This window comes from Myotis yumanensis, unplaced genomic scaffold (genome assembly GCF_028538775.1).
Source record: "Myotis yumanensis isolate MYYU_CA2020_CCGP unplaced genomic scaffold, mMyoYum1.0.hap1 SCAF_10, whole genome shotgun sequence".
Lineage (NCBI taxonomy): Eukaryota > Metazoa > Chordata > Mammalia > Chiroptera > Vespertilionidae > Myotis > Myotis yumanensis.
In genome coordinates this window covers 56,254,638-56,279,354 of record NW_027223761.1, presented here as the reverse complement: position 1 = coordinate 56,279,354, position 24,717 = coordinate 56,254,638, and the positions used below count along the sequence as shown (strand labels likewise).

The 24,717-nt window shown below is 39.3% G+C and overlaps 1 protein-coding gene across 3 annotated transcripts in view; it reads left to right on the top strand.

The window, feature by feature from the left end:
• The window catches only part of GRM5 (glutamate metabotropic receptor 5), a 443,750-nt gene that overhangs the window by 345,218 nt on the left and 73,815 nt on the right, over window positions 1–24,717 (top strand). For all 3 annotated transcript variants that reach the window (XM_070425829.1, XM_070425827.1, XM_070425828.1), the window contains exons 5-7: window positions 436–682; window positions 6,914–7,082; window positions 16,284–16,410. In XM_070425829.1, the coding sequence (XP_070281930.1) occupies window positions 436–682; window positions 6,914–7,082; window positions 16,284–16,410 (543 nt within the window). The remainder of the gene's footprint in view (window positions 1–435; window positions 683–6,913; window positions 7,083–16,283; window positions 16,411–24,717) is intronic.

Below are 24,717 nucleotides of genomic sequence, written 5' to 3'. Positions count from 1 at the left end.
TCTAGTTTGCTCAGCTAAGTAAGAACTTAATAGTTTAGACACTGGAGATTTGTTGAGGTATGTGATCACAGCTGCGTTCAGGGAGATTAATCCATCCTTGAGATAACTTTTGTGGTAGATAAGTGTAGCGCTATCCTGAATCCATTCCCAGAGTTGGGTAAAGGGGTAAGTGAACCTTGGTGCTGTTAGGGATTCAGGTCCTTTGGGATTGTGGGGGGGGGGGGGGGGGGGGCGGGCGGGGCAGGAAACACATACAGGAAGTAGAAGACAATTACTAGTCATAGTATGTTGGCTGTTGGGTCGTAGTTTTACCTCTGGTTCTAGCTATAATGTCACTCCACTCTATTTTCTAATTATCCAAAATTATTCAGAGTCTTAGATGTACTTATAGTTGAATTAAATCTCAAAGTTAATTCTTAATTTGTTTCCCAACAGGTTCTCTGACTCTGAGAACACATCACGTTCAAGATTCCAAAATGGGATTTGTGATCAATGCGATCTACTCCATGGCCTATGGCCTTCACAATATGCAGATGTCCCTCTGCCCAGGCTACGCGGGCCTCTGCGATGCAATGAAGCCCATCGATGGACAGAAACTTTTGGACTCCCTGATGAAAACGAATTTTACTGGGGTTTCTGGAGATATGATCTTATTCGATGAGAATGGAGACTCTCCAGGAAGGTATGTTACAATTCCCCTCTAGACAATAGATCCTGAACAACAGCCATCTCTTGATCCTGAGGTGCCTGTTTATCTCCAGGCATCCTGGTCATGTTTGACTAGCTCCAACATCACAAAGTGAGAAGAGGCAGAGAGGGAAAGCCCTATTTTCTGTGGCCAGGGAAACATATTGATGCTGATGTGCAAAACATGGTCTTGGAATCATCCCCATATTTCAGAGATGTAAACATAGAAGCAGGGGCCTCACGTTATCATAGATCATCAAAAACAAGTTCTGTTTGCCATGTTATTCCCTGTATTCTGATCTCTTCTTGGGTCATGAAGCTATTCTGAAACAGGAACAATTCAATCTCTGGTACTCCAGAAATAGGTATGAGGCACTGTTATGTTGTTTGCTGTACCTACAGAGAGTTACAAGTCATATTTTATTTTCTTATCCTCCAACTGGAGCACTTTCTCCCTTCTCAAGGACTAAATTGCCTTCTTCTCTGACATTTCACCTTCCATTACTTATAGAGAGGAGTCTGAAAATATGAACTTACACATAATTACAGGTCAGCCTCCAGAGAAAGTCCTGAAGTACCTAGAACTTATCAGAATTCACATCTATTTCATACTCCAGATTCTTAAGTGACTCTTCACATGGAACTTTTAATCCATGAGAGACGGTGTCATTGAAATGATATTCTGGGTTGTAGCAAGGCTGGGTCTTCACTCCGCCTTGCTGCAGAACAATTGGGGTCCTTTGGTCTCCCCCTGTTAAATTCCAGGTACTCTTCCCATAGCAGATTATGTTTGACAGCTGCGCTTGCAGAGGGTGACCTTACACAGTGTTTGCAGTTGACTGTGCCAAAAAGTTTCAAGAGTCTCTCCAGGACTCATCACCTAGGTGCCTACACCTTGGGTTAGCTTGGCCCATATTCCCGAGGTAAGCTAGAGCTTGTCTCTGATGCAGCCCTTACCATTTCATACTAAACTGGACTTCTCGGTTACAGCTGGTGTCAAGTCATGCAGCCAAGAGGAAAGCTGGATATTTTCTCTATTCTAGAGATGTGAAGACTATTGCTCCCGGCAGGCTGTTAGCTAAGATTAGCTGACTTTTCACATGTGGTTTTCTAATTTTTGGCTATTCAGTTTATCCATTACAGGGAGTGAAGGGTGCAGAGGGTGAGGGAGAGATACAAGCATTTACCCAGGGTCAAAATTGGCATCTGCTGTAATGCTTCTTGGGGCAGGTAGACCAATGAGCTCAGTCTTTGGGCTTAGGTCAAGTCCTGTGCTCTGGTATCTACACATGGATTTATCAGTCCTGTATGCATCCTCACCGTACTGACATCAGCTTGGGATTGTTCACAGATGTTGTGATTACAGCTTCACCATTCAGTTTTCATTTCATATATGCAAGCCAGTTCCACAAACCAGATAGTGAATAAATGGTTCAGTTCTATTCCAATGGAAAATCGTAACGAGTCACTGTCTCATTTATAATCTTTCAAATATGCTGTAATGAGATACATTTCCAATGCTGGTTCTTAACCTTTCTTTGGAGCATGAATCTCTTTAAGACTCAGATAAAATTTCTAAATATATCTAAAAAAAAAAATTTCTAAATATTCTCTTAATAGTAATATACCTAACGTTTTACAAACAATTTCTGGGCATTCACAGCTGTTTAGAGATTTTTCCATGCATTACTAAGGTTGGGTATTATATTAACTCATTAATAAATGATCAGAATTGGCTTCTGCGGGCATGAGCCAGACTTAGGAAAAAGTGGTTTGAAACTTTTTGTTTTTCCAACAAATCCAGTTATATTTACAAAATAAATAAAACTAACATTTATTGAGTGTGTGTTCTGGGTCAAACACTAAGCTAAATCCTCTACATTTGAATCCTATGGGATAAGTAATATTATTATTCTCTTTTCCAGATTAAGGTCTACAAACTGAGGCTCACAAAGGTTAAGTAACTCACCCAAAGACACAGTCTAATAAATGGTAGTCAGTATTCTTACTCAGCCTGCTGGGCTTCGACCCCTAACCATATACAACACCCTGCCAATTAACCGGGATCACAATTTTAAAAAGCCATTGTTTTCTGATAAATGTATTTGAAGGCATTCTGTTGTTAGTTCTGTGGATTAAAAGTTACAGCTTTCCTAGATCAAAGGCATTCCAAACCAGAGGAGCCTGGGGTGGTCAAGTGTTCCCTTAAAATGCCAGAGTCCCAGAGCCAGAGCCTAAACAGAGGAAGCTGGGAGAGGTGGCAGCTCACTTAGGCACACACACTTGTGGGTCATTGGAGAGTAAACTAGAATCATTGCTTTTCAACCTCACATCTAATTAGCGTCCTATCAGTTCACAATTCTTTAAGGAAAACCTTGGTGCCAGGTGTGTTACAGAATTCAAAATGTTTGAATGTACAAAAGGTTATAGTCCTCTAATGCCCCTGGCATGCTGTGGAGCAGCACTTCTTTATCAACACATTAATATTTCTGCAGCAAAACATGAATATTCACATGAAGTGTGATAAATAGACTGACTATCAGTAGCCTCATGACAGTGTGGGCCAGGTTCTGTCACTAGGTAAGTTCAGATAGGCTTCTGTTATACTGCCAAGTAAAGGTAAAAGTAAAACAAAAAAAACAAACAAAAAAAACGTGTGGTTTTCAGAGCTCTAAGGAATTCGGAATTACAGCTAAGAAATGTGGACCTTTACTATTTACCATCAACGGTATAGATTACGGGTCAGCAAACTATTGCCTGCAGGTCAATGAGAGTCTGCTCTCTTTATAAATAAGATTTTATTGGAACACATTTGCACTCATTTGTTTAGATACTGTTTTGTGGCGCTTTCACATGACACTAGCAATGTAGAGAAGTTCCACAAACCGGAGGCAATTTCGCATACCCTGAAGTATTTACTGTCTGCCCCTTTACAACAAACGTTTTCCAACCTCTGATATAGAGAGTTCATTGAAACTAAGATTTCAGAGGCATTGTCATGGTCTGGAACTGAGGCAATGTCAGACCAATGACTACTTAAAGCAAAAATTTTAACATTATATTGTGAGATTTATAAGTGAATGTAAAATATATGAATGTAAAATATTTGACAACATGAAGGAAGGGGGTATACATGGGCAAGGTTCTTATATTTTACATTAAGTGGCACATTAACTTTAAGTAGAAAATGAGATAAATTAAGAATACATATTGTAATCCCATATAAACACCCACTTAAATTTTAATACAAGAGGAATAGCTAAAAAGCCAATAGAGGAATTCTAAAACCCAAATTATCCCAAAAGAAGACAGGAAATGAGGAACAGATGGACAAAATTAGAGTGACAAGTAGTAAACAAGGGTAGGGCCCTAGAAATGTACAGATACTGAGCTATTTGCACACTGATTCTTATTATGTGGCCCTGTCAATAGAAGGGTCATACAGATTATCTGTTTCAACATGCTAACTTCCATGGGAGAAAACTGAGTTTCAGAGAAAGGAAGAGGAATGGTCAAGGTTACATACTCAATTAGTAACAGGAAAATGAGACTATACAGACTGTAGGCATAACTTTTGGTCAAACCAACTCTGTGGTCTCCTTTACTCTGTGATTATACCACTCCAAAGGCATAGGTCATTATAATTGCTTTGTTGTAGGGACCAGTGTTTGGAGAGCCCATTACATTAACCAACAGAATATTCACCACATTTTTAAGAATTAAACTTTTTTTAGACCTGGCTGGTTTGGGGTAATGGTTAGAGTGTCAGCCCACAGACTGAAGAGTTGTGGGTTCAATTCTCGGTCAAAAGCACATACCTCAGTTACATGTTCTATCCCTGACCAGGTTGGGGAGCATGAGGGAGGCAACCAATCAATGTGTCTCTCTCCCATCATTTTTTTTCTTTCTCTCTCTCCCCTCCCTCCCCCTCTTCCACCCTCTAAAAAATCAATGGAAAAATATTCTCCAGTAAGGATTTAAAACAAACTTTTTTTTAAAAAATCACCTTGGCATCAGAATTATAGACTGAGAGGACCCTAGAAGCCATAAAAATCCCATGCTCTCTACAATGCCCTCCATCAAATGATGTTTCAATTCCTCTGACAACAATCTTTCTTCAGCCCTTTGGGTAAGGAGAACCTCACTATTTCTGAGGAAGCCTGCTTTAAGTTTCAGAAAGTTATAATCACTCAGACAGTTATTTCTGTAACTGAGCCCTGCCTTCCTTTAGTTTTGTGGCTAAACTAATGGAACACATTTTTTCCTTTTGGTAAAATGTATTTTAGATTTTTTAGCCATGTAGACAATATTTTAAAATCTTCGGGATATTTCAACTTGAAATTATGGCCAGTTAAAGAAGTGGCAACATTTTTTTCATGTTTATTTTTTGAACACTAAATCCTTTCACTTTTCACTAATTCTCCTACAGAAAACAAAAAAGGCATGTATATAGCAATAAGAGCCTTGAAATGTAGAGTAGTTCAGATTTCTGCAATATTAAACAATGGGAAATTGATTTCTTAGCTTTTTCGAATAGATTTCGATAATGGAGCCTAAAGGCTGAGGTTAGGTCTTGGCTCAGCTGCTGGCATGTTCTGCAATCAGGTCAGACTCACTACCTTACTGAGTTTCAGTTCCATTGGCTGTGGAATTAAGAGTTTGGACTAGATCTTTTCAGAGTTAAGAATTGGTAGAATTGGATTGATGGCTTATTTGGGGGTGAATAATGAAACTCTCAGATCTGTTCAAATCAAAAGCAGCAAAGAGAGAAGCCTCCTGACACCTAGATTTCTTTCCTCTTCCCAGCCTGGATTGTTCAAAAGTTACTTGCTCACAGAGTCACCTTTTGAAGAGCTAGAAGCCCAATATATTTGAAGTAGCCAATGACATCATATATATGAGTCCTTTTTACCTGTGTTCCATGTTCTAATATCTCAGCTTAGTAGCCATGCGGTAACTGGCAGAGTGGAAAGATGTAGGACTCAGTTTTGTATCCTATAGATTGGTGTGTTTTTTGTTTTAGAAATGGAATTTGGACAGCTACTCAAAATTGTTACCAACTGCGAATAAAACACTGTAGAACTATCCTTTGGCCACTGAATAGCCAACAAAACTTAAGAATGAGTTAACATTCTGAAAAAGATACTACAGTAAAACGTGATTGGAAATGAAACCAGAATGGTATCATTTTACAATGTATGTCCAAACAGATTGATGTCAGATTTGTTCTTAGCATCTATGTGCTGAGTATTGGTCTGACTATGACAATCTGGCAAATTGAACCCCAAAGCTAGAAAGTTTTCCATCCATGTCAATTTCCAGATAACTAAGTATGCTGAGCATGGACGGTTGCAGGAGGCATTCATAAGAGCCCATCTGCCAATCCTGTAAGTTCTGGGAGGGAGTATCAGAGGGTACTATGTGAAAGCACTGTGCACCTAAGACATGCCTACAGGTATGTCTATAGGAACTGATACGGTGATTCTACTACTCATCCAAGGTACTCAGATTGAAAAATTATTTCAGAAATGATTCTCTGGTAATGTTCTTAATATAAGAAAAATCACCTAAACACATCAATTTTCCCTCTTTACATTGCTATGCCTATGCTCAAAATAAGAATAACAGCTAATAATTCACAGGGTGATAGTATATCTGGGGATTTTTACATTACATGAGGTTCTTTAGAAGCTATTTTTAGACTTATTTTAAATATCACTGCAGGTATCCATATAGAATGACTTTTGCCATTGGTAAAGGATAAAGTAAGAAAGGAAAACCAGGCCCTCTCCAAATTACCCCCACATTCCACATAGCTGAAGATTAAAGATTTACCAAATTTCTCACTTGGTTAGAAAAGGGAAATTTTCTTTTACTTGAGTGGAGATGAAAACCTTTCTATCTTTTTTAGGAGCCTAAGAGCAGTACTTGTTTAAACTTCTTGAAGTTATTTCAAAACTTGTCTTTCATCCTGCTAAGGTCAGGTCACCTTCTCAGATGGGATTACTTTCTATTTCAGGTATATGCTTGAATTAAAAAAAAAAATAGTCTCTCTGAAGACAAAGTGAAACCGACAGGTTTTTTGTTGTTGTTAGTCTTAGTGTACTGTCATAGAAAATTCCAGTATCACTAATTTTTTACATTGTTTGGGAATGAAATCTTTCGATTTTTCATGGCTGAGATTTTATATTGTTAGATGAATAATTGTTACATTCTCATTTCTAAGGTATGAAATAATGAACTTCAAGGAAATGGGAAAAGATTATTTTGATTATATCAATGTTGGAAGCTGGGACAATGGAGAATTAAAAATGGATGATGATGAGGTATGGTCCAAGAAAAACACCATCATCAGATCCGTGTGCAGTGAACCATGTGAGAAAGGCCAGATAAAGGTAAAAATGGAGTCCATGTTTCTTTAATGGTTGTGGTAAATTCAGAACCAGAAGTGTTCATTATCTTTGGCTGTTATTTAAAATTTTAGATACCTGTTTTTTATATTATAAGCTTTTAATGTCAGAAACTGTGTTTTTTACTTTTTTCTCATTGATTCCTCATGATATCTAGTATGACCCACAATAGGCTTAGTGCTTGAACTCATTGAACCAACTGATGAGTCATGCTTGCCCACACCCTTTCTATTCATGTAAGCCTTTAAAGACATACTTCCTGTGAATAAATAGTTCACAGTTGGAAATTACATTAATTGGTAATTATCTTACCGAATATTTACCAAACTCCTACTAATGTAATGGTTTATATCAATGGTTAAAAAAAGTAAGTTAGATGCCTTTACTATCAGAAGAGTTATAATTTAGATGAGGAAAAACATCATGGGCACAGATAACTAACATCATGAAAAATGGGATGACTTTATTAAGAAAGAAAAAAGGGGAGCTATATAATTTCATAAAAAATAAAGGGAGAAATTTCTTCTGAATAAAATGTCAGACATTACACCATGAACTAGAAGGTGAAGATTCAAGAGTAGAGTTCTGAAACATAAATAATGAAAGAAGAGACAAGTTAGAAGTACACTGTGGTGATGAGGGTCCTGAATTGTGGAAGAAACAGTGAGAATAGAAAGGGAGCAAGGGAGATGCTTGAGATGAACATTACAGGTAGACTCAACAAACCCTGGCTACCAATTGGAAGAGAAAGAAGTTTGAGCCAATTGTGATTTTGACTCTTAGTAACTAGAAAGTACCATTGTCAGGAACAAAAACTGAAAATAGTTTTAGAGAAAAGGCAATGGGTTAATTTGGGGCTTGTTGGTTTTGAGATATCTAATCAGTGGTAGAAAATATTGGTCTATAACAATGAGAAATAAGGCTGAAGATACAGACTTAGGAATTGAACATAGCTAAAGTTGAAACTGATTGAGGTGAGAAGATTGCTGCAGCTGAAAGTAGAGAGAAGATAAATGTGCGCCAAAAATAGAGAACTTGAAGAAGCTGCAGGAAGAAAAGGTATTCCTGGTTAGTATGGTTCAGTTAGAGCACTGGTTCGCAACCTGTGCATCGCAACCCCTTCGGGGGTGGAACAACCCTTTCACAGGGGTCGCCTAAGACCATCGGAAAACACATATATAATTACATATTATTTTTGTGATTAATCACTATGCTTTAATTATGTTCAATTTGTAACAATGAAAATACATCCTGCATATCAGATATTTACATTACAATTCATAACAGTAGCAAAATTACAGTTATGAAGTAGCAACAAAAATAATTTTATGGTTGGGGGTCACCAAAACATGAGGAACTGTATTAAAGGGTCATGGCATTAGGAAGGTTGAGAACCACTGAGTTAGAGTGTTGACCCAAATGCCAAAAGATCAAGGACTTGATTACTGGCACATGCCCAGGTTGTGGGTTCAATCCCCAGTTGGGGTGCTTGAGGGACGGGGTGAGGAACAAATAGAGAACCAGAGAGCATGGTGGCATGTAAGACAGTGGTCAATCTAAGCAAGATGTCAAGGAAGAGAAGGACTGAAGGGAAGACATGAGAATTGGGGTTAGCCCTTCACTTGGATCCTTCTGGAAACAGAAGACTACTAAATTGAATAGAATAGAATAACTGAGCAACACAAAATGTATGGTGAAAAGCAGGTAAGGGAATAGTCTGGCAGTTTGAGGACAATAAAAAGCTACTTTTATACTAAACTAGAGGCCCGGTGCACAAAAATTTGTGCACTCGGGGTGGAGGGAATCTCTCAACCCGGCCTGTGCCCTCTCGCAGTCTGGGACCCCTCGGAGGATGATCACCTGCTGGCTTAGGCCTGCTCCCCAAGGGATTGGGCCTAAGCTGGCAATCAGACATCCCTCTGGTAGCCTGGCAGCCCTCGGGGGATGTCCACTGGCCAGCGGGGAGCAGACCTAAGCTGCAGTCGGACATCCTTAGCGCTGCTGAGGAGGCGGGAGAGGCTCCCACCACCACCACTGTACTGGCAGCCATCAGCCTGGCTTGTGGCTGAGCAGAGCTCCCCCATGTGTGAGCACACTGACCACCAGAGTGCAGCTCCTGCATTGAGCGTCTGCCCCCTGGTGGTCAGTGTGTGTCATAGTGAGCAGTCATTCCCAGTCTTTCTGCTGTTAGGGTCAGTTTGCATATTACTCTTTTACTATATAGGATAGAGGCCTGGTGCATGGGTGGGGGCCGGCTGGTTTGCCCTGAAGGGTGTCCCGGATCAGAGTGAAGGTCCCGCTTGGGTGCCTGGCCAGCCTGGGTGAGGGGCTGATGGCTGTTTGCAGCTGGTCACACCCCCTTCAGGGTGGGGGTCCCCACTGGGGTGCCTGGCCAGCTTGGATGAGGGGCTGATGGCTGTTTTCAGGCTGGCCACACCCCCTTTAGGGTGGAGGTCCCCACTGGGGTGCCTGGCCAGTCTGGGTGAGGGGCTGAGGGCCATTTTCAGGCTGGCCGGCAACTGAAGCTCCCAGCCTCTCCTTTTTTTTTTTTTTTTTTTTTATTCTGGAATTTATTTACCTTCTATAATTGAAACTTTGTTGCCATCACTGGAGCTGAGAGCCACTCCTGCTCGCTCCAGCTCTGAGGCCACGGCCTGCTGAATGCAGGTATCTGGGGTTTGTTTAGCTTCTATAATTGAAACTTTGTTGCTGTCACTGGAGCTAAGAGCCGGCTCCAGCTCCATGGCCACGGCCGGCTGAAAGCAGGTATCTGGGGTTTGTTTAGCTTCTATAATTGAAACTTTGTTGCTTTTGGAGCTCAGAGCAGGCGGGGAACCTTGGCTTCCTCCATCACTGGAGCAAGCAAGCCTCCTGCTCGCTTCAGCTGTGTGGCTGCCGGCCGCCATCTTGGTTGGGCTAATTTGCATATTGTGCTGATTAGCCAATGGGAGGCATAGCGAAGGTACAGTTAATTACCATGTTTGTCTATTATTAGATAGGACTAGAGGCCCAGTGCATGAAATTTGTGCACTCGGAGGGTGGGTCCCTCAGCCCGGTCTGTGCCTTCTCACAGTCCGGGAGCCCTCAGGGGATGTACGACTGATGGCTTAGGCCCATGGGGAGCGGGCCTAAGCCGTCAGTCATACATCCTTAGAGCTGCCGTGGAGGCAAGAGAGGCTCCCGCCACCGCCGCTGCGCCTGCCAGCCATGAGCCCAGTTCAGGGCTTCTGGCTGAGTGGAGCTCCCCCTGTGGGAGCACACTGACCACCAAAGGGCAATTCCTGCATTGAGCATCTGCCCCCTGGTGGTCAGTGTGAGTCATAGCGACCGGTCATTCTGCCATTCAGTTGATTTGCATATTAGCCTTTTATTATACAGGATGAGGTCTGGCTACACAGGAAATAATCCAGTGAAAGAAGGGGATAAAGATATAATAAAAATTAAATGGGGCTTATTTGTTGGAATACAATGTCCTAGGGGAAGAAAGATCAATTATCAAAATAAAGTATTAATCAAATAGTTATTTAAGTACTATAGGATGCTCCAGGCATTATACATACCTAAAGCAGCTGGCTTGCTCTTTTCAATCAACCACATCTTCACTCTGTTTAAAAGACATTTGAGGTATTTGTTCATTGAATATTTCAGTATCAATTATAAAGTCTTCAAAGGGTCATCATGAAGATTTAGTAAGCATAAGATCAGAAGGAAGAATGATAAGATAAGCGAAGATAAACATAAATTTATTAATATCTGCTAAATAGCTCAATGACTTATGCAGTATCTGAAAATTTCCTCATGTTTTGTATATGAGGGTTGGTCAGCTATGTCCCACAGGCCAAATCTGACTTCCTGCCTGTTTTGTAAATAAAGTTTTATTGAAATACAGCAATGTTTATTTCTTTATGTATTGTTTTTGACTGCTTTCACATTTGCTATTGTAAATAGAGTTGCATAGTTGGATTTCAGTAGCGACTGCATGGCCTACAAAGCCTAAACCATTTATTCTCTGGTCCTTTGCAGAAAGTTTGCTAACCTATAACATAAAATGATAGTCTGCATCTTGGCCAATCATCTTTCAGTTAAACACTTCACATGAAATTCTTTATGGACTCATTCAGAATATCGATTATTCACAATTTCCAGTTCTTCCTATAGAAATATTATTCTGTGTAAATTACTTCTTGGACATTGTTTTAACCCTTCATAGCAATACAGTTTGAACATTTAACTTCAAAATACTGAATGGCTGATTTAAGAGATTTCTATATAATATGCATTGATCTATACCCTTTTATATAGAGGACTGGAGAGCATCCACAGATTTTGGTATCTTCTGGGAGTCCTAGAAACATTGCCCTGCAGATACCAAGAGACAACTTAAGTTTCTGTGGAGTCAAAAATTATATGTGGTTTTCGGACTGTGCAGAGTGAGGGGAGATGGGGTTTGGCACCCCCAGCCCTTGCATTGTTCAAGGATTAACTGCATATACTTTTCTACCCCATTCTACTAAGATCAACTTACACAGTGGAAGAATTTGATTCCCTATTATAATATTTTAAATACTAGTTAACTTGTAATAATTTTTATGTAGTCTTTTTAATACCAAATTCTATTTTCCTAACCAGATCTCATTTTCACTCTACTGAATATAAAATTGACAACATTTTCTTTTTTTTTATAATTAAATCTTTATTGTTTAGATTATTACATTTGTTCCTCTTTTTTCCCCCCATAACTCCCCTCCTCCCAGTTCTCACCCCACCCTCCGCCCTCACTCCCCACCCACTGTCCTCCTTCATAGGTGCATGATTTTTGTCCAGTCTCTTCCCGAATTTCCCACACCCCTTCCCCCCCCAAAGCATAGTCAGTCCATTCCCTTTCTATGTCCCTGATTCTATTATAATCACCAGTTCATTCTGTTCATCAGATTATTTATTCACTTGATTCTTAGATTCACTTGTTGATAGATGCGTATTTATTGTTCATAATTTGTATCTTTACCTTTTTCTTCTTCTTCCTCTTCTTAAAGGATACCTTTCAGCATTTCATATAATACTGGTTTGGTGGTGATGAACTCCTTTAGCTTTTCCTTATCTGTGAAGCTCTTTATCTGACCTTCAATTCTGAATGATAGCTTTGCTGGATAAAGTACTCTTGGTTGTAGGTTCTTGGTATTCATCACTTTGAATATTTCTTGCCATTCCCTTCTGGCCTGCAAAGTTTCTGTTGAGAAATCAGCTGACAGTCGTATGGGTATTCCCTTGTAGGTAACTGAATTTCTTTCTCTTGCTGCTTTTAAGATTTTCTCTTTGTCTTTTGCTCTTGGCATTTTAATTATGATGTGTCTTGGTGTGGTCCTCTTTGGATTCCTTTTGTTTGGGGTTCTCTGCTCTTCCTGGACTTGTAAATCTATTTCTTTCACCAAGTAGGGGAAGTTTTCTGTCATTATTTCTTCAAATAGGTTTTCAATATCTTGCTCTCTCTCATCTTCTGGCACCCCTATTATTCTGATGTTGGTATGCTTGAAGCTGTCCCAGAGGCTCCTTACACTATCTTCACACTTTCGGATTCTTTTTTCATTTTGCTTTTCCGGTTGGGTGTTTTTTGCTTCCTTGCATTTCAAATCTTTGACTTGATTCTTGTGCTCCTCTGGTCTGCTGTTGGGAGTCTGTATAATATTCTTTATTTCAGTCAGTGTATGCTTACTTTCTAGTTGGTCCTTTATCACACCATCGAGGGTCTCATTAGATTTCCTGTACATCTCATCAAGTTTATTGACAGCCTCTAGAAGCCTCTTGAGAGACCTCAAAAGTGTGGTTTAGAATTCTATATCCAGTAGCCTGCTTTCCTCCAGTTCTGTCCTTTGTGGCCTGTTTCTTTGTCTTGGCATTTTTTTATGCTTCGCTGTGTCGATAGAGTGGCTTTCTGTGTTAAGTGTCCCAATTACCTGAGGTAGACACTCTTGGTGCACCCCCTTGTGGTCTCTGTGAGCAGTTTCATTGTAGTCAAACCTTGATTGTTGTAGGTAATTACTCCTTGAACTCCAGGCCAACTGGCTGTGAGAATCAGCTGTGTTTGCAGTGGGAGAACTTCTGTCCTCTAGGGAGGTACTAATCTAGCCTTTGCCTGAGGCTATCTGGCAAATGGCTCTGTGCAGGGCTTGGGCGGGGCGGGTCCCACAGGATCAACAGGGCGGAGGAAGGAACAGTTATGGCTACTCTCAGTCCATCCCCAGGGGCTCTGCCTCTCTGTCCCAGCAACCGCTGCAAACCTCGGAGGGACCATAGCCAGACAGTCCCGCTTCTCCCGTTTGAGTCTGGATCCCTAGAGACTCGCCCGGATCTGGATCTCAGAGTCTGAGGCTCCCTCCGGATTGAAACAGACAACTGCGCCCTCAGCCACCAGCCCGCGCTGCGCGCACTCCGCACCTTAGTATTTTACTTCAGCACTGCGCCTCCTCTGATTCTCGGTTCCTCCTAGTTGTAGAACTTCCACTCAGCCAGCCTTCCTGTGGTTCTGGATGATGTCCGTTCCGTCTTTTAGTTGTATTTTTGAAGTGGTTGCTCGAGGCAGCAAACTCCGCGTTAACCTATGCCGCCATCTTGGTTTCCTATCAACATTTTCTTAATATGTTTTAAGGTTGTCACTTAGCAACTTCATTAATGATATCAACATCTTATGGCATTGTTCAGATTTACTAACTTAGTTGAGTCCATGAAAGGACATTAGTTTAGCAAAGATTCAAATATGTTACATATTTTTATTCATAAAGAAAGCAGAACTACTTCAAAAAGAATGGGAATTACTATGAAAGAGAGTTGTCAACATCTCTTGTATTCAAAATGAATGTGAACAGAACATATATAACAAGTGAAATAAAGTAAAACAAATCAGTTTTGAATGATCAGAAGGAGACATATTACTTGTCACCACTGATTCAAAATAATATTGTAATATTTGAATTAATCTTGGAGAAGGGTATAAACTTATTCTGGTAAAAAAATGAAATTCACAAACCAGTATGAATTGAACCACAGGAAGTCAGCATATTCCTAGAAGGAAAAATGCAACTGCTTTTGTTTGCCAGGCCCTGCTAAGAAAGAGAATTCTTCAGTATTTGAAATGTGTCTGATTGCATTACTAGTACTTGTCCAATGATAGTTTTACCATTTTTTACCAGTGTGGTTGAAATTACCCCAAAAATGAAATTAATTTCTCTGGATGAATATTTATATGCACACTACTAGTAAAACAGTTAACATTTTTAGCATTCTACAGTTCACAAATCACTGTGGTATTTTTTAATCCTTAAATTCTGTTATTGGAACAAGATTCCTGAGTGTATTTTAGTAAAGAGAGACAAGTGCACAAACTACATACTATCCATCTAGGCAGGTTTTTTATTAAACTTTGCCGGATGGTAGAATAGTTCCATTTATAAAACTCTGTACATCAAAGGGCTTTGAATTTGACCAGGCTGTCCATTAATTGATCTCTGAAAAAGTTAAGTGGGCATTTAGTTTTAGCTACTGTATTTGACATTAAAAAGAAATCCTCAGGAAACCCTATAAAAGTAGGTGTATTTTAAAAGCAATGGTATTCGTTTGAAGAAATAGGATCAGCTGCAGGATGCACATTTACTTAGTGGGTATAAGTAAGACTAGAGCCATGGTACCTCTTGATTCTCAGGCCAGTACATCTTCCAAAATATCATGAACTCAATCTTTATATAGACCAAAAAGCCTCAGTGTTTAAGAACACGCGTCTTGAAGTCCAACAGCTACTGTTTGATTCTTCATTTACCCATTATGCTGTATGAGCTCACTATGCCTCCATTTCCTCCCTGGGGAAAATAAATGAGTAAAATAAAATCAGCTTTGTGATACAGAGATAACAGCATATGGCATTCACTAAATAGCCAGAAAATAGTCAATATCATTAGAGAGAATACTTTAGCTCAATTAAACAGGTCTAGTTAGCAATTTTGTCTCACTTCTCTGGTTATTAAAAAGAAAGGACATTTTAACCTTTTTCGTCACCATTCCCTACTTCAAGCATGTCAAACGCATGGCCCGTGGGCTGCATGCCTCGTTTATTTGGCCCATGTTAGCCTTTGAGTTTGACATGCTTGCCCTACTTGTATCATTGCAGTGTGGAGAGCCAGCACAAGGGTGCTACAAAATAAGAAAGAGGTGCCACCTTACAACTGTATTTGGCTATAAATATCTAGACATTATTATTAGCAAAGATCCTTAATATTGTCAGCAACTAAGACAAGAAATAGAGTGTAATCATTGCTGTGTCTGGTTATTGCTGGTTATTAATCACAGTTTTAATTATTTATAGGAATGTTTAATGAATCTATCTCTATTCCACAGAGGCTATTCATGAACCAGGAGTGGGGTGGGAAAAGGCATCCATTTCTAAAAAATAACATCTGAAACTCTTTCAACTGTCAAATTGCTTCAGTTCTTTTCTATTGCCTTAAAAAAATCAAATAGATGAAGAGGTATATAATAGTCTCAATGACCTTATCCCTATCCACCTTCATCCCAAGCAAATGAAAGCTACTAGAATAAGAAGGAATGGCTGAATTATTGAACCAGATTTTTAGTAGAAACAGATACCAAGTGATGAGCTCCCAAAAAAAGTTCAAATTCTCCCTCTTCATTCAATACAAATTCCTAATTATTTTTTTAACAATATGGATAGATTTTTTTTTAACTTTAGCAGATGTACAATGTTTTTTGCTAAAATGTTTAGCTATTGGGAGGAAGCCAAGGTAACTATAGAGGAAAAATTTTTAATTTGAGGGAAAGAGAGGCACAGTCTCAGGAAAATTCAGTTACATACACATATATGTAGATGTATGTGTATTTATATGTGAACAAAACACAGGCACTTAATTAAATACAGGTATCTAAAGCTAATTATCCAAAGACTTACATTTAATTTAATTCTTGACCCTATCACCAGCAATGTTATGATACTGAACTGGTTACTTAGCCTGTTTCTTTAATTATTTAATGAGAACATTAATACTTACACTGCCCATCTGGTAACATTTGAAATAGTTTATGTAAAGCCCTTTCTGCTATACAAAGCAATACATTTGAATAAGAGATTTTGCTGGATTTTTATCTATGCAAAGAAATAATCAGAATTTTAAATATTTGCCTTAGGTGATCCGGAAGGGAGAAGTCAGCTGCTGTTGGACCTGTACACCATGTAAAGAGAACGAGTATGTCTCTGACGAGTACACCTGCAAGGCGTGCCAACTGGGGTCCTGGCCCACTGATGACCTTACAGGTACTAGTACATGTATCACAATGTCAGCATAGGTGCAGCTCTCTCTTAAAAAAAAAAAAAAAAAAAAAAAAAAACCCTGAAGAAGACACAAACATGGGAGGAGGGAGTCACATCAACAAGCATTTTTCATCTTGATGGCCTTGGTGTATGAATTTCCTTCAGAACAGAAACCTCCCCAACACCTGGCTAATTGTGAAAATCTATAGATCTTACAGAGAGATTGGCTTATATTCCCACCCTTCCCACCAAACTAGATCAGAATCCCCAGGTTCTCATGCCATCCTGAGGATATTCTCAGAAATTTCTTTTTTAAAAAAAAAAAAATATATATTTTATTGATTTTTCACAGAGAAGAAGGGAGAGGGACAGAGAGTCAGAAACATTGATGAGAGAGATCAGATCGATCAGCTGCCTCCTGCACGCCCCCCACTGGGGATGTGCCCGCAACCAGGGCACATGCCCTTAACCGGAATCGAACCCGGGACCCTTGAGTCCGCAGGCTGACGCCCCATTCACTGAGCCAAACCGGTTCGGCCTCAGAAATTTCTATGCAGGACCCCAGGTTACTGTCATTTGAGGAGGAAAGAGCTATTGGCCAGGAAGAAACTAAGATATGTCATGACATATCCAAGAGTAAAAAGGTTACACAGAATTGGGTAAATATTGATCTAAAACTCTTTGTTTCTCTTAGTGCTTTTCCTTAATCTAAACCAGGGACTTCCAACTAATGAGTTTTTAAATACTGTCAGCACAGGGCATGACTGATGTCTGATTGTTTTTTGTTTAGTTTTTTAGGGGGTATGGTAGGGGGTGTTTGTTTTGTGTTATTTTGGTTTGGGTTTATTTTCTGCAAAACATGTTAAGGAATGTGTCATTGTGTTCTAAAAATTATATTTCTAATTTTTACAATATAAAAACAGCATATGATAGCTTTCATCTTTCTTTATAATTTATTCAATGTATGTTATATGCCTGTTTGCCTCACTGAAATAAAGATACAACCTCTATCTTAACTTAATGAGGGAGGCAAAAAGATAAAAATATGATTCCAGTTAATTAACAGATTTGTGCAAATAAGAGTATGAGGAGTGGTCCTTTGAGACTAAGTTTTCAAAGAAAATAGAGAAAAAAACATCTCGATGCTTCATTTATGCTGGAAAAGTATTTTTAAAATCCAAACTACAAGATGGGACTGTTGAAGTGGTCATAGATCTAGCTTAATTTTATAATTTTCATCCACAACCCTTATTAAAAACTATATAGATTGTGGTACAGACAAAATAAATTATTATCTACTTGGATATTTTTTTTAAAATCTCGATAAGAGGGCCCACCACGTACTATGTCAGGTCATCAAATGGTTTTAAAATTAAAATGGATTTAGCACAGCTTTAGGCTAGAAGATTATAGCATCCACAGTGTTAATTTCAATCCCTCACAGGACAAGAAACTATTCCTGGTAGTTGTATTAGTTTATTCCAAAAGCCTGGTTCTCAAAGTCCTGAGATCCTGGGCCTTTTGAGACCAACTCACATTAAAGCTTTGTTTTCAGTGATTGGTATTTATACAGAAAACGTTCCTTTTCTTAAAAAAAAAAAAAAAAATTCTGATTTAATGCAATATCTAAGTGCCGTGTGTTAGCATTTGAATCCTATTTTTTACTATAGGACAATGAGCTTTCTGATACTCTTTTTTTTTTTAATATATTTTATTGAGTTTTTACAGAGATAAAGGGAGTGTGATAGAGAGTTGGAAACATCAATGAGAGAGAAATATCGATTCAGCTGCCTCCTGCACATCTCCGACTGGGGATGTGCCCACAATCAAGGCACATGCCCTTGACTGGAATCGAACCTGGGACCCTTCAGTCCACAGGCCAACACTCTATCCACTGAGCCAAACCAGTCAGGGTCTGATACTCTTATATATCCCAAAACCAACTCAGTGCTGAACACATAGCCTTCAATAAATTTATTTGAATAGATGAACTATAGCTCACTTGCATACACACACAGTAACATGTCAGAAAGAAAAACGAACATGATTGGTTTTTGTGGGAGGGAAATGAGGAGTAGTATTGTGGTCTTTACTTTTCTACTATTTCTTTACTTTTTTCAAATATCTAATTTCAACATGTACTGTTATTAAATTGAATAACTATCTTGCCGATTCAACTATCTGCATGGTTAAGCACCTTGAAAGTGAGTATAATATTTCTTGTCCTACATTTTGTAAAACTATTCTGCTGACAATGGACATGGTCTGCTTCCATATTCATTCAGCAGAAAAAATATTTCTCCTTCTTATTTGCATTATAAAATACATGGTAGAGAAACTGAGATTGAAAACCAGATGTGGTTCTTATATATATTATCATCTTATTAGAAGAGAAACATTAATTTTCTCCTCTCTTGCTCTCTCTGTCACACATAGAGACATACATAAACACACACATATGTATAGAAAATTGTTTAAGTAATATAAAGTAAAAGAATGAGATATTTTAAATGAAAATATTAGGAAAGACATAATTTAAATGTGTGGCTATACAAGATCTCTCTGAAGGAGTGAAAATTAACTGAGACTTAAATGTTAAATAGAAATAGCTAGCAAAAAGAATCATGAGAAGAGCCTTTCTGGCTAAGTAAGAAGCACATGTGAAGGTCTACATATGGGGAAGCAAATGGGAAAATGATGTCAGAAGAGATCAGAAAGGCCTCAGGGGCTAGGACAGATAGAGCCTTGTAGAACATGCCCAAGATATAAGTATTTATTATTAAATACAAGGGGAAACACATGATTGTATGTATACCTTTAAAATATTATTCTAATTTCCATGCGGGAGAATAATTTGGAGAGGGATAGAAAGTGGGATCAGGGAGACCAGTTGGGTGATTACCGCAGGTTGGCACTGCAGGCAAGATTTCTTAGTGTCCTTGCCTGAACTGTGCATTGGAAAATTTGAAATAGACTTTGGAGTAGAATCAAGAGGATATACAGATGAATTGGCTAGAGTAAATATTAAGTAAGGGTACCAAATAATCTGCCTTGAAGGCTGGAGAAATAAATGCATTCTTTCATAAAAATAGTTTGATTTTAAGCAAGATCACTTTGAGATATCTTTGAGCTTTTCAATAGTGAATTAATTAATTTAACAAAGTAAGGCCTTACAGTTTGTTCCAGAAAATGTAATAGGAACTGGAAATATAAAATGTAAAATACAGTCTATGTTTTCAAAAAAACTTATAATCTAGTGGGAGAAAAGCATCTACACTGGTAATATAGTATATTAAAGGCTATAGGTAAAAATGAACAAAGTGGATGAAAAAATAGAGGAGGGCCTACCTAACCCTGAAGAATTTGGGCAAGTTTACTCTTGAGGCATAATCTTGGAGTTCACGTAATACAAAAGTGCAGAACATCTTAGAAAGTGGGTAAGCATCAAGGCTATTAATGGACCATTCTTCTCCTAGTTGCCCCAACCAAAAATCATTGACTCTTCCCTATTCCTGAGCACCTTGTCTAGTCACGATCACACCTGGCAGTTTGAATTGCTAAATATTCTTACTCCCTCTGCTCCCTCCATCTGTACACCTCTTCCCGTGAGTATGTTCTCCTCCTCTCACAGTTGGCTATTACAATAATTTCCTAGTTTATTTCCCTACTCCCAAATTTATACCACATGCCTCTAAGTCTACTATTCATCTTGCTACTAGGTAATGTATCCAAAATACAGAGTTATCCCTTTTATTTCATTGCTCAGCACTTACCAGCATTTTCATATCTCTATAGATATACTCCAAGTATTTCAACATGGCACACAAAATTCCCTCTCTCCCATTCCTCCAATGACCTTTCCAGTGTCAATCACCACCACTTTATAACTTTCATTTTCATTCTAGTGTAAAGGGCTGCTTGTAATTGTCATCTACACACAGTGCTATGTGGTTCTTCCACATCCATGCATGTGTTTTCTTTTCTGTCCACGATGTACTTACTCCCTGGCACAGAGGTAGCACTTAGTCAGTGTGTGTCAACCTGCAGTGAAACGATGGGGAGAGGACAAATGAAGACAAACGTAGGAATTAGGACCATCCAATGATTCTAGCCTTTAACCAAAAAGTTTGGACTTTATCCTATAGACAATGTGGGGCCAGTAGAGGGTTTTCAGCAGAAGAAGGAAATGATTCCTCTAGCTATGTGTGTATTTGTGAGTGTGTGTATGTATGTGGGGAGCGGGAATAAGTGCAAACATGGGGAGATCTCCCCATTGATATTATGTGAACTTTAACATTTAAGTGAGATCTACAGCACTTTTCCAAAGAGCCTGTAGCTGTTTGCAATCCTATCTCAGTGACTCTGATGCAACCTAACAGGTCACTTGGAGCTGCTAGCCAGAGACTGCTCTGATGGCTGCAGCTATCCTAAAAGCCGCCACAGAGATGCCTGGGTTAGCTAGCTTCAGGAAGCTTTTCTTCTACCCACTTGGCTTATAGTTACCTCACTTCAGCCTACAACATGAGAGTTCAGGTCACCTTTGGGTCAGTGCCCTCACTGTGGTAATAGTAACTAACTCATAGTTTATGCTTCCTGTGTGCCAGGAACTGCTTAAGTATCTTACCAATGTTAATTAAATTAATTCTAACAAAACTGTATAAGATTGTCAGCACAGTTAAGAGATCTGAACCCACTTAGAATGGAATAATTATTTAGAAAAACAACTAGGAGTGGCAATCAACTGACATTACTGTCTTTGTATTTATCTATAGACTTATATAAATTCTTAGGAATGTGTCTGAAATGCCCTAACCAGTTTGGCTCAGTGGATATAGGGTCAGCCTGCGGACTGAAGGGTCCAGGGTTCGATTCTGATCAAGGGCATATACCTTGGTTGTGGGCTTGTTCCCCAATAGGGGGCGTGCAAGAGGCAGCTGTTATATGTTTCTAACTCTCTATCCCTCTCCGTTCCTCTCTGTAAAAATCAATAAAATATTTTTTTAAGAAGAGAAAGATGTCTGAAATGAAAGTTACCTACTGATAAGAAAAGATGTTAATGAATGGTGGGATTGTTGGTTACTTTTTCATACACATATATATGTGTGTGTAAACATATATGCATATAATTTTGCATTATATTTTAAGGATGTGTTTTCATCAATAAAGCCATTAATATAAATTTTAAGCTAGCCATATTCTTAAAATCCATCATAAACTAGCAGGAATCAGGGACTCAGAGTTGAGTTAGAAAGAGAAAGGAAGAGAATCTGGCATGAAAACTAGAAAGAAAAGAAAGAAAGAAGATTATAAAAGGATGATGACAGCAAAATAGACAATGTCACGACTACTTCACCTTATTTTCATTGAGGACATCAAGTAGCTATTACTTATTTAACAGTCATCAGATATTTATGTTAACAGTGAATAGGGAACAGGATCTGTGCCCTCAAATAAATCATCCTCCTAAATATTGCTAAATGATAAGATATTGAGTGTTAATAGCAGAGAACAGAATGGTGCCGGAGCACCATTATATCAGTGGAAGCTACTTAACTAAGGTTTAAAGTTGTCTCTTCAATTAATTGCATACATGCAAGCATTAAAGTAAAATGGGAGTTGATCAAACTAACATGTCAGAGAAGAATGTTTTGGACATAGAGTAAAGAACTGAATATGTGGGGCGTAGGGGAAGAAGGTGATACAGGCAAGCTAGGAAAAGGCCAACTCTAATTAGAGGGCTTTGTCAACTATGATAAATATTTTAAAGTTTATCCTAAGGGAAATTGAAAGCATCTGTTCATTCATTCATTCAACAAATATGGATCTAACTGTTGAAAATATTTCTATGACCAAAGCATAAAATTCTCTGCCCCCCTGATATTTACATTCTAGTGGAGAGCATAATTTTAAATGAGGCAATTATTATCTCCAGGAATATCCAAAAACTGAATAAGAGAGGAAGTACAATCAAGGGGGACTACTGTATAAATATATTTACATAGTCACAATGTAAAGAGTGAGTATTGTTTAAAAAATGAACAGGGAGGATACTGATTCAGAATAGTGGTTTCATCTGGAAATAGAGCATGGGGTCAGATGTGAGTTACAAAAGTGATTTCAATTATTTCTGTAAGCTGTGTGTGTGTGTGTGTGTGTGTGTGTGTGTGTAATTTGAAACAAATGACAAAATATTAACATTTGTTAAAACTGAATTTTTGTTTGTTCTATACTTCCCTGCATGTTTAAAATAGTTTTATTTAAAATATTTCATAGTATTTGAGCTATGTAAGTATTAAATGCTAAAAGATAAAATTTAAAAATAAAGGCTAAATTGGAGATTTTATTTATTTTCTTTGTTTTTAATATATTTTTATTGATTTCAGAGAGGAAGGGAGAAGGAGAGAAAGATAGAAACATCAATGATGAGAATCATTGATCGGCTGCCTGAAGGGTCACAACCTGGGCATGTGCCCTGACCGGGAGTCAAACTGTGACCTCCTGGTTCATAGGTCGATGTTCAACCATTGAGCCACTCTGGCTGGGCTAAATTGGGGATTTTAAAAGGAGGATAGTAGCTTGGCTGTGTTGCTCAGTGGATTGAGCACTGTCCCATGCATCAAGAGGTCACCAGATCCCCAGTGGGGGGCGTGCAGGAGGTGGCCTATCAATGTGTCTTTCTCTCTCTCTCTTTTTCCCTTCCTCTCTCTCTCAAAATCAATAAAAAGATATTTTTAAAGGATAGTAGAAAACAACAGTAAAGAAATTTTGCAAATCACAATGTGAATCTCTTTGTGGTTTGGAGTATGATAATGCAGTGGGAACAAAGAGAAATGAAAATACCTTATTAGGAAATCAAATCAACGGAGGGACATAATTGTTTCCCTGAGAGAAAAGGGAGGATGAAGTAGTGGATGGCAACAATTTAGGCTAGGCACTCAGAAATTCCCTAAAAGCTTTTGCCAAGATAAGTTTTCCATTGCACACCATTCCTCACCAGATACTGGCAAAAGTTGTCCTAGAAAGAATCTTTCATTTGTTTTCTCTCAAAGAATTTAGGATAGCATATAAGTAGTAGATCTTTAGGCTCCCTAGACCAAAGCCAAAGGCATGGAAACGCTTCCAGGTGGGTTTGCCAACTCCGGCCACCTTCCAACAAACCCAAGCAAAAAGGAAAAAGCAAAAACAAGGTGGCTTTCGAAAAATAACTTGATGGTGGAAAGCTTCTTGAAAGGAAGTTAGAATGATTTCTTGATTTTTCATTCATAAAGAAATGTATCTTAATTATTTTATGTGCAAAGCTGTAAAATGGAAGGGAGGCATTGCATCTCAATATTTTAATGTCAATAGGAACATTCTCTAAGAAGTTCCTTTGGTTCCCTAAGTTATCTGATTGCTTTGGGGGTGGGAATCTTTGTATCTTCCCTTAAGGGGGGAAAAAGGAGAACAGAACCAAACTAAAGGGAGTTGGTAGGAACCTGGGAGGGAGTGGAAGATGAACTGGGCGTAGTGGGGGGGGGGGGGTGTAACACTACCCATTGACAGTCTTATTGCTCCAGCTTTTGCATTACTCTCGTCCAAAAAATGTTTGCTTCATTTGTGATCCTCACAGTTGTCCCAAGTAATCTTGAAATTCTTTCTTTTTACCTTTTAACAAATAAGTACATTAAATAAAAACGTGGAAGGATTGCTTTTCATTACCAACTAGTGACCTGGTGCATGAAATTCGTGCATGGGGGAGGGTGTGTTCCTCAGCCTGGCCTGCACCCTCTCCAATTTGGGACCCCTCGAAGGATGTCATACTGACAGTTTACAGGGATCGGGACTAAACCAGCAGTCGGACATCCCTCTCGCAATCTGGGACTGCTGGCTCCTAACCACTCACCTGCCTGCCTGCCTGCCTTATTGCCTCTAACCACTCTGCCTTCCAGCCTGCTCACCCCCAACTTCCCCCCCCCCCCGCTGCCGGCCTACTTGCCCCCAAATACCCCCTCGCCAGCCTGATCATCCCAAACTGCCCCCCCTGCTGGTCTGCTCGCCCCTACCTTCCCTCCCCACTGGCCTGCTCATCTCCAACTGTCCCCCTGCTGGCCTGCTCACTCCAAACTGCCCCCCCCCCCCCGCTGTCCTAATCACCTCCAACTGACCCCCACTGATGGCCTGCTTGCCCCCAACTGCCCCCCCTGCTGGTCTGCTTACCCCCAACGGCCCCGCCCCCCACCAGCCTGATCACCCACAACTGCCCTCCCCTCTTGGCCTCTAACCGCCTCTACCTCGGCCCCGCCACCATGGCTTTGTCCAGAAGAACATCTG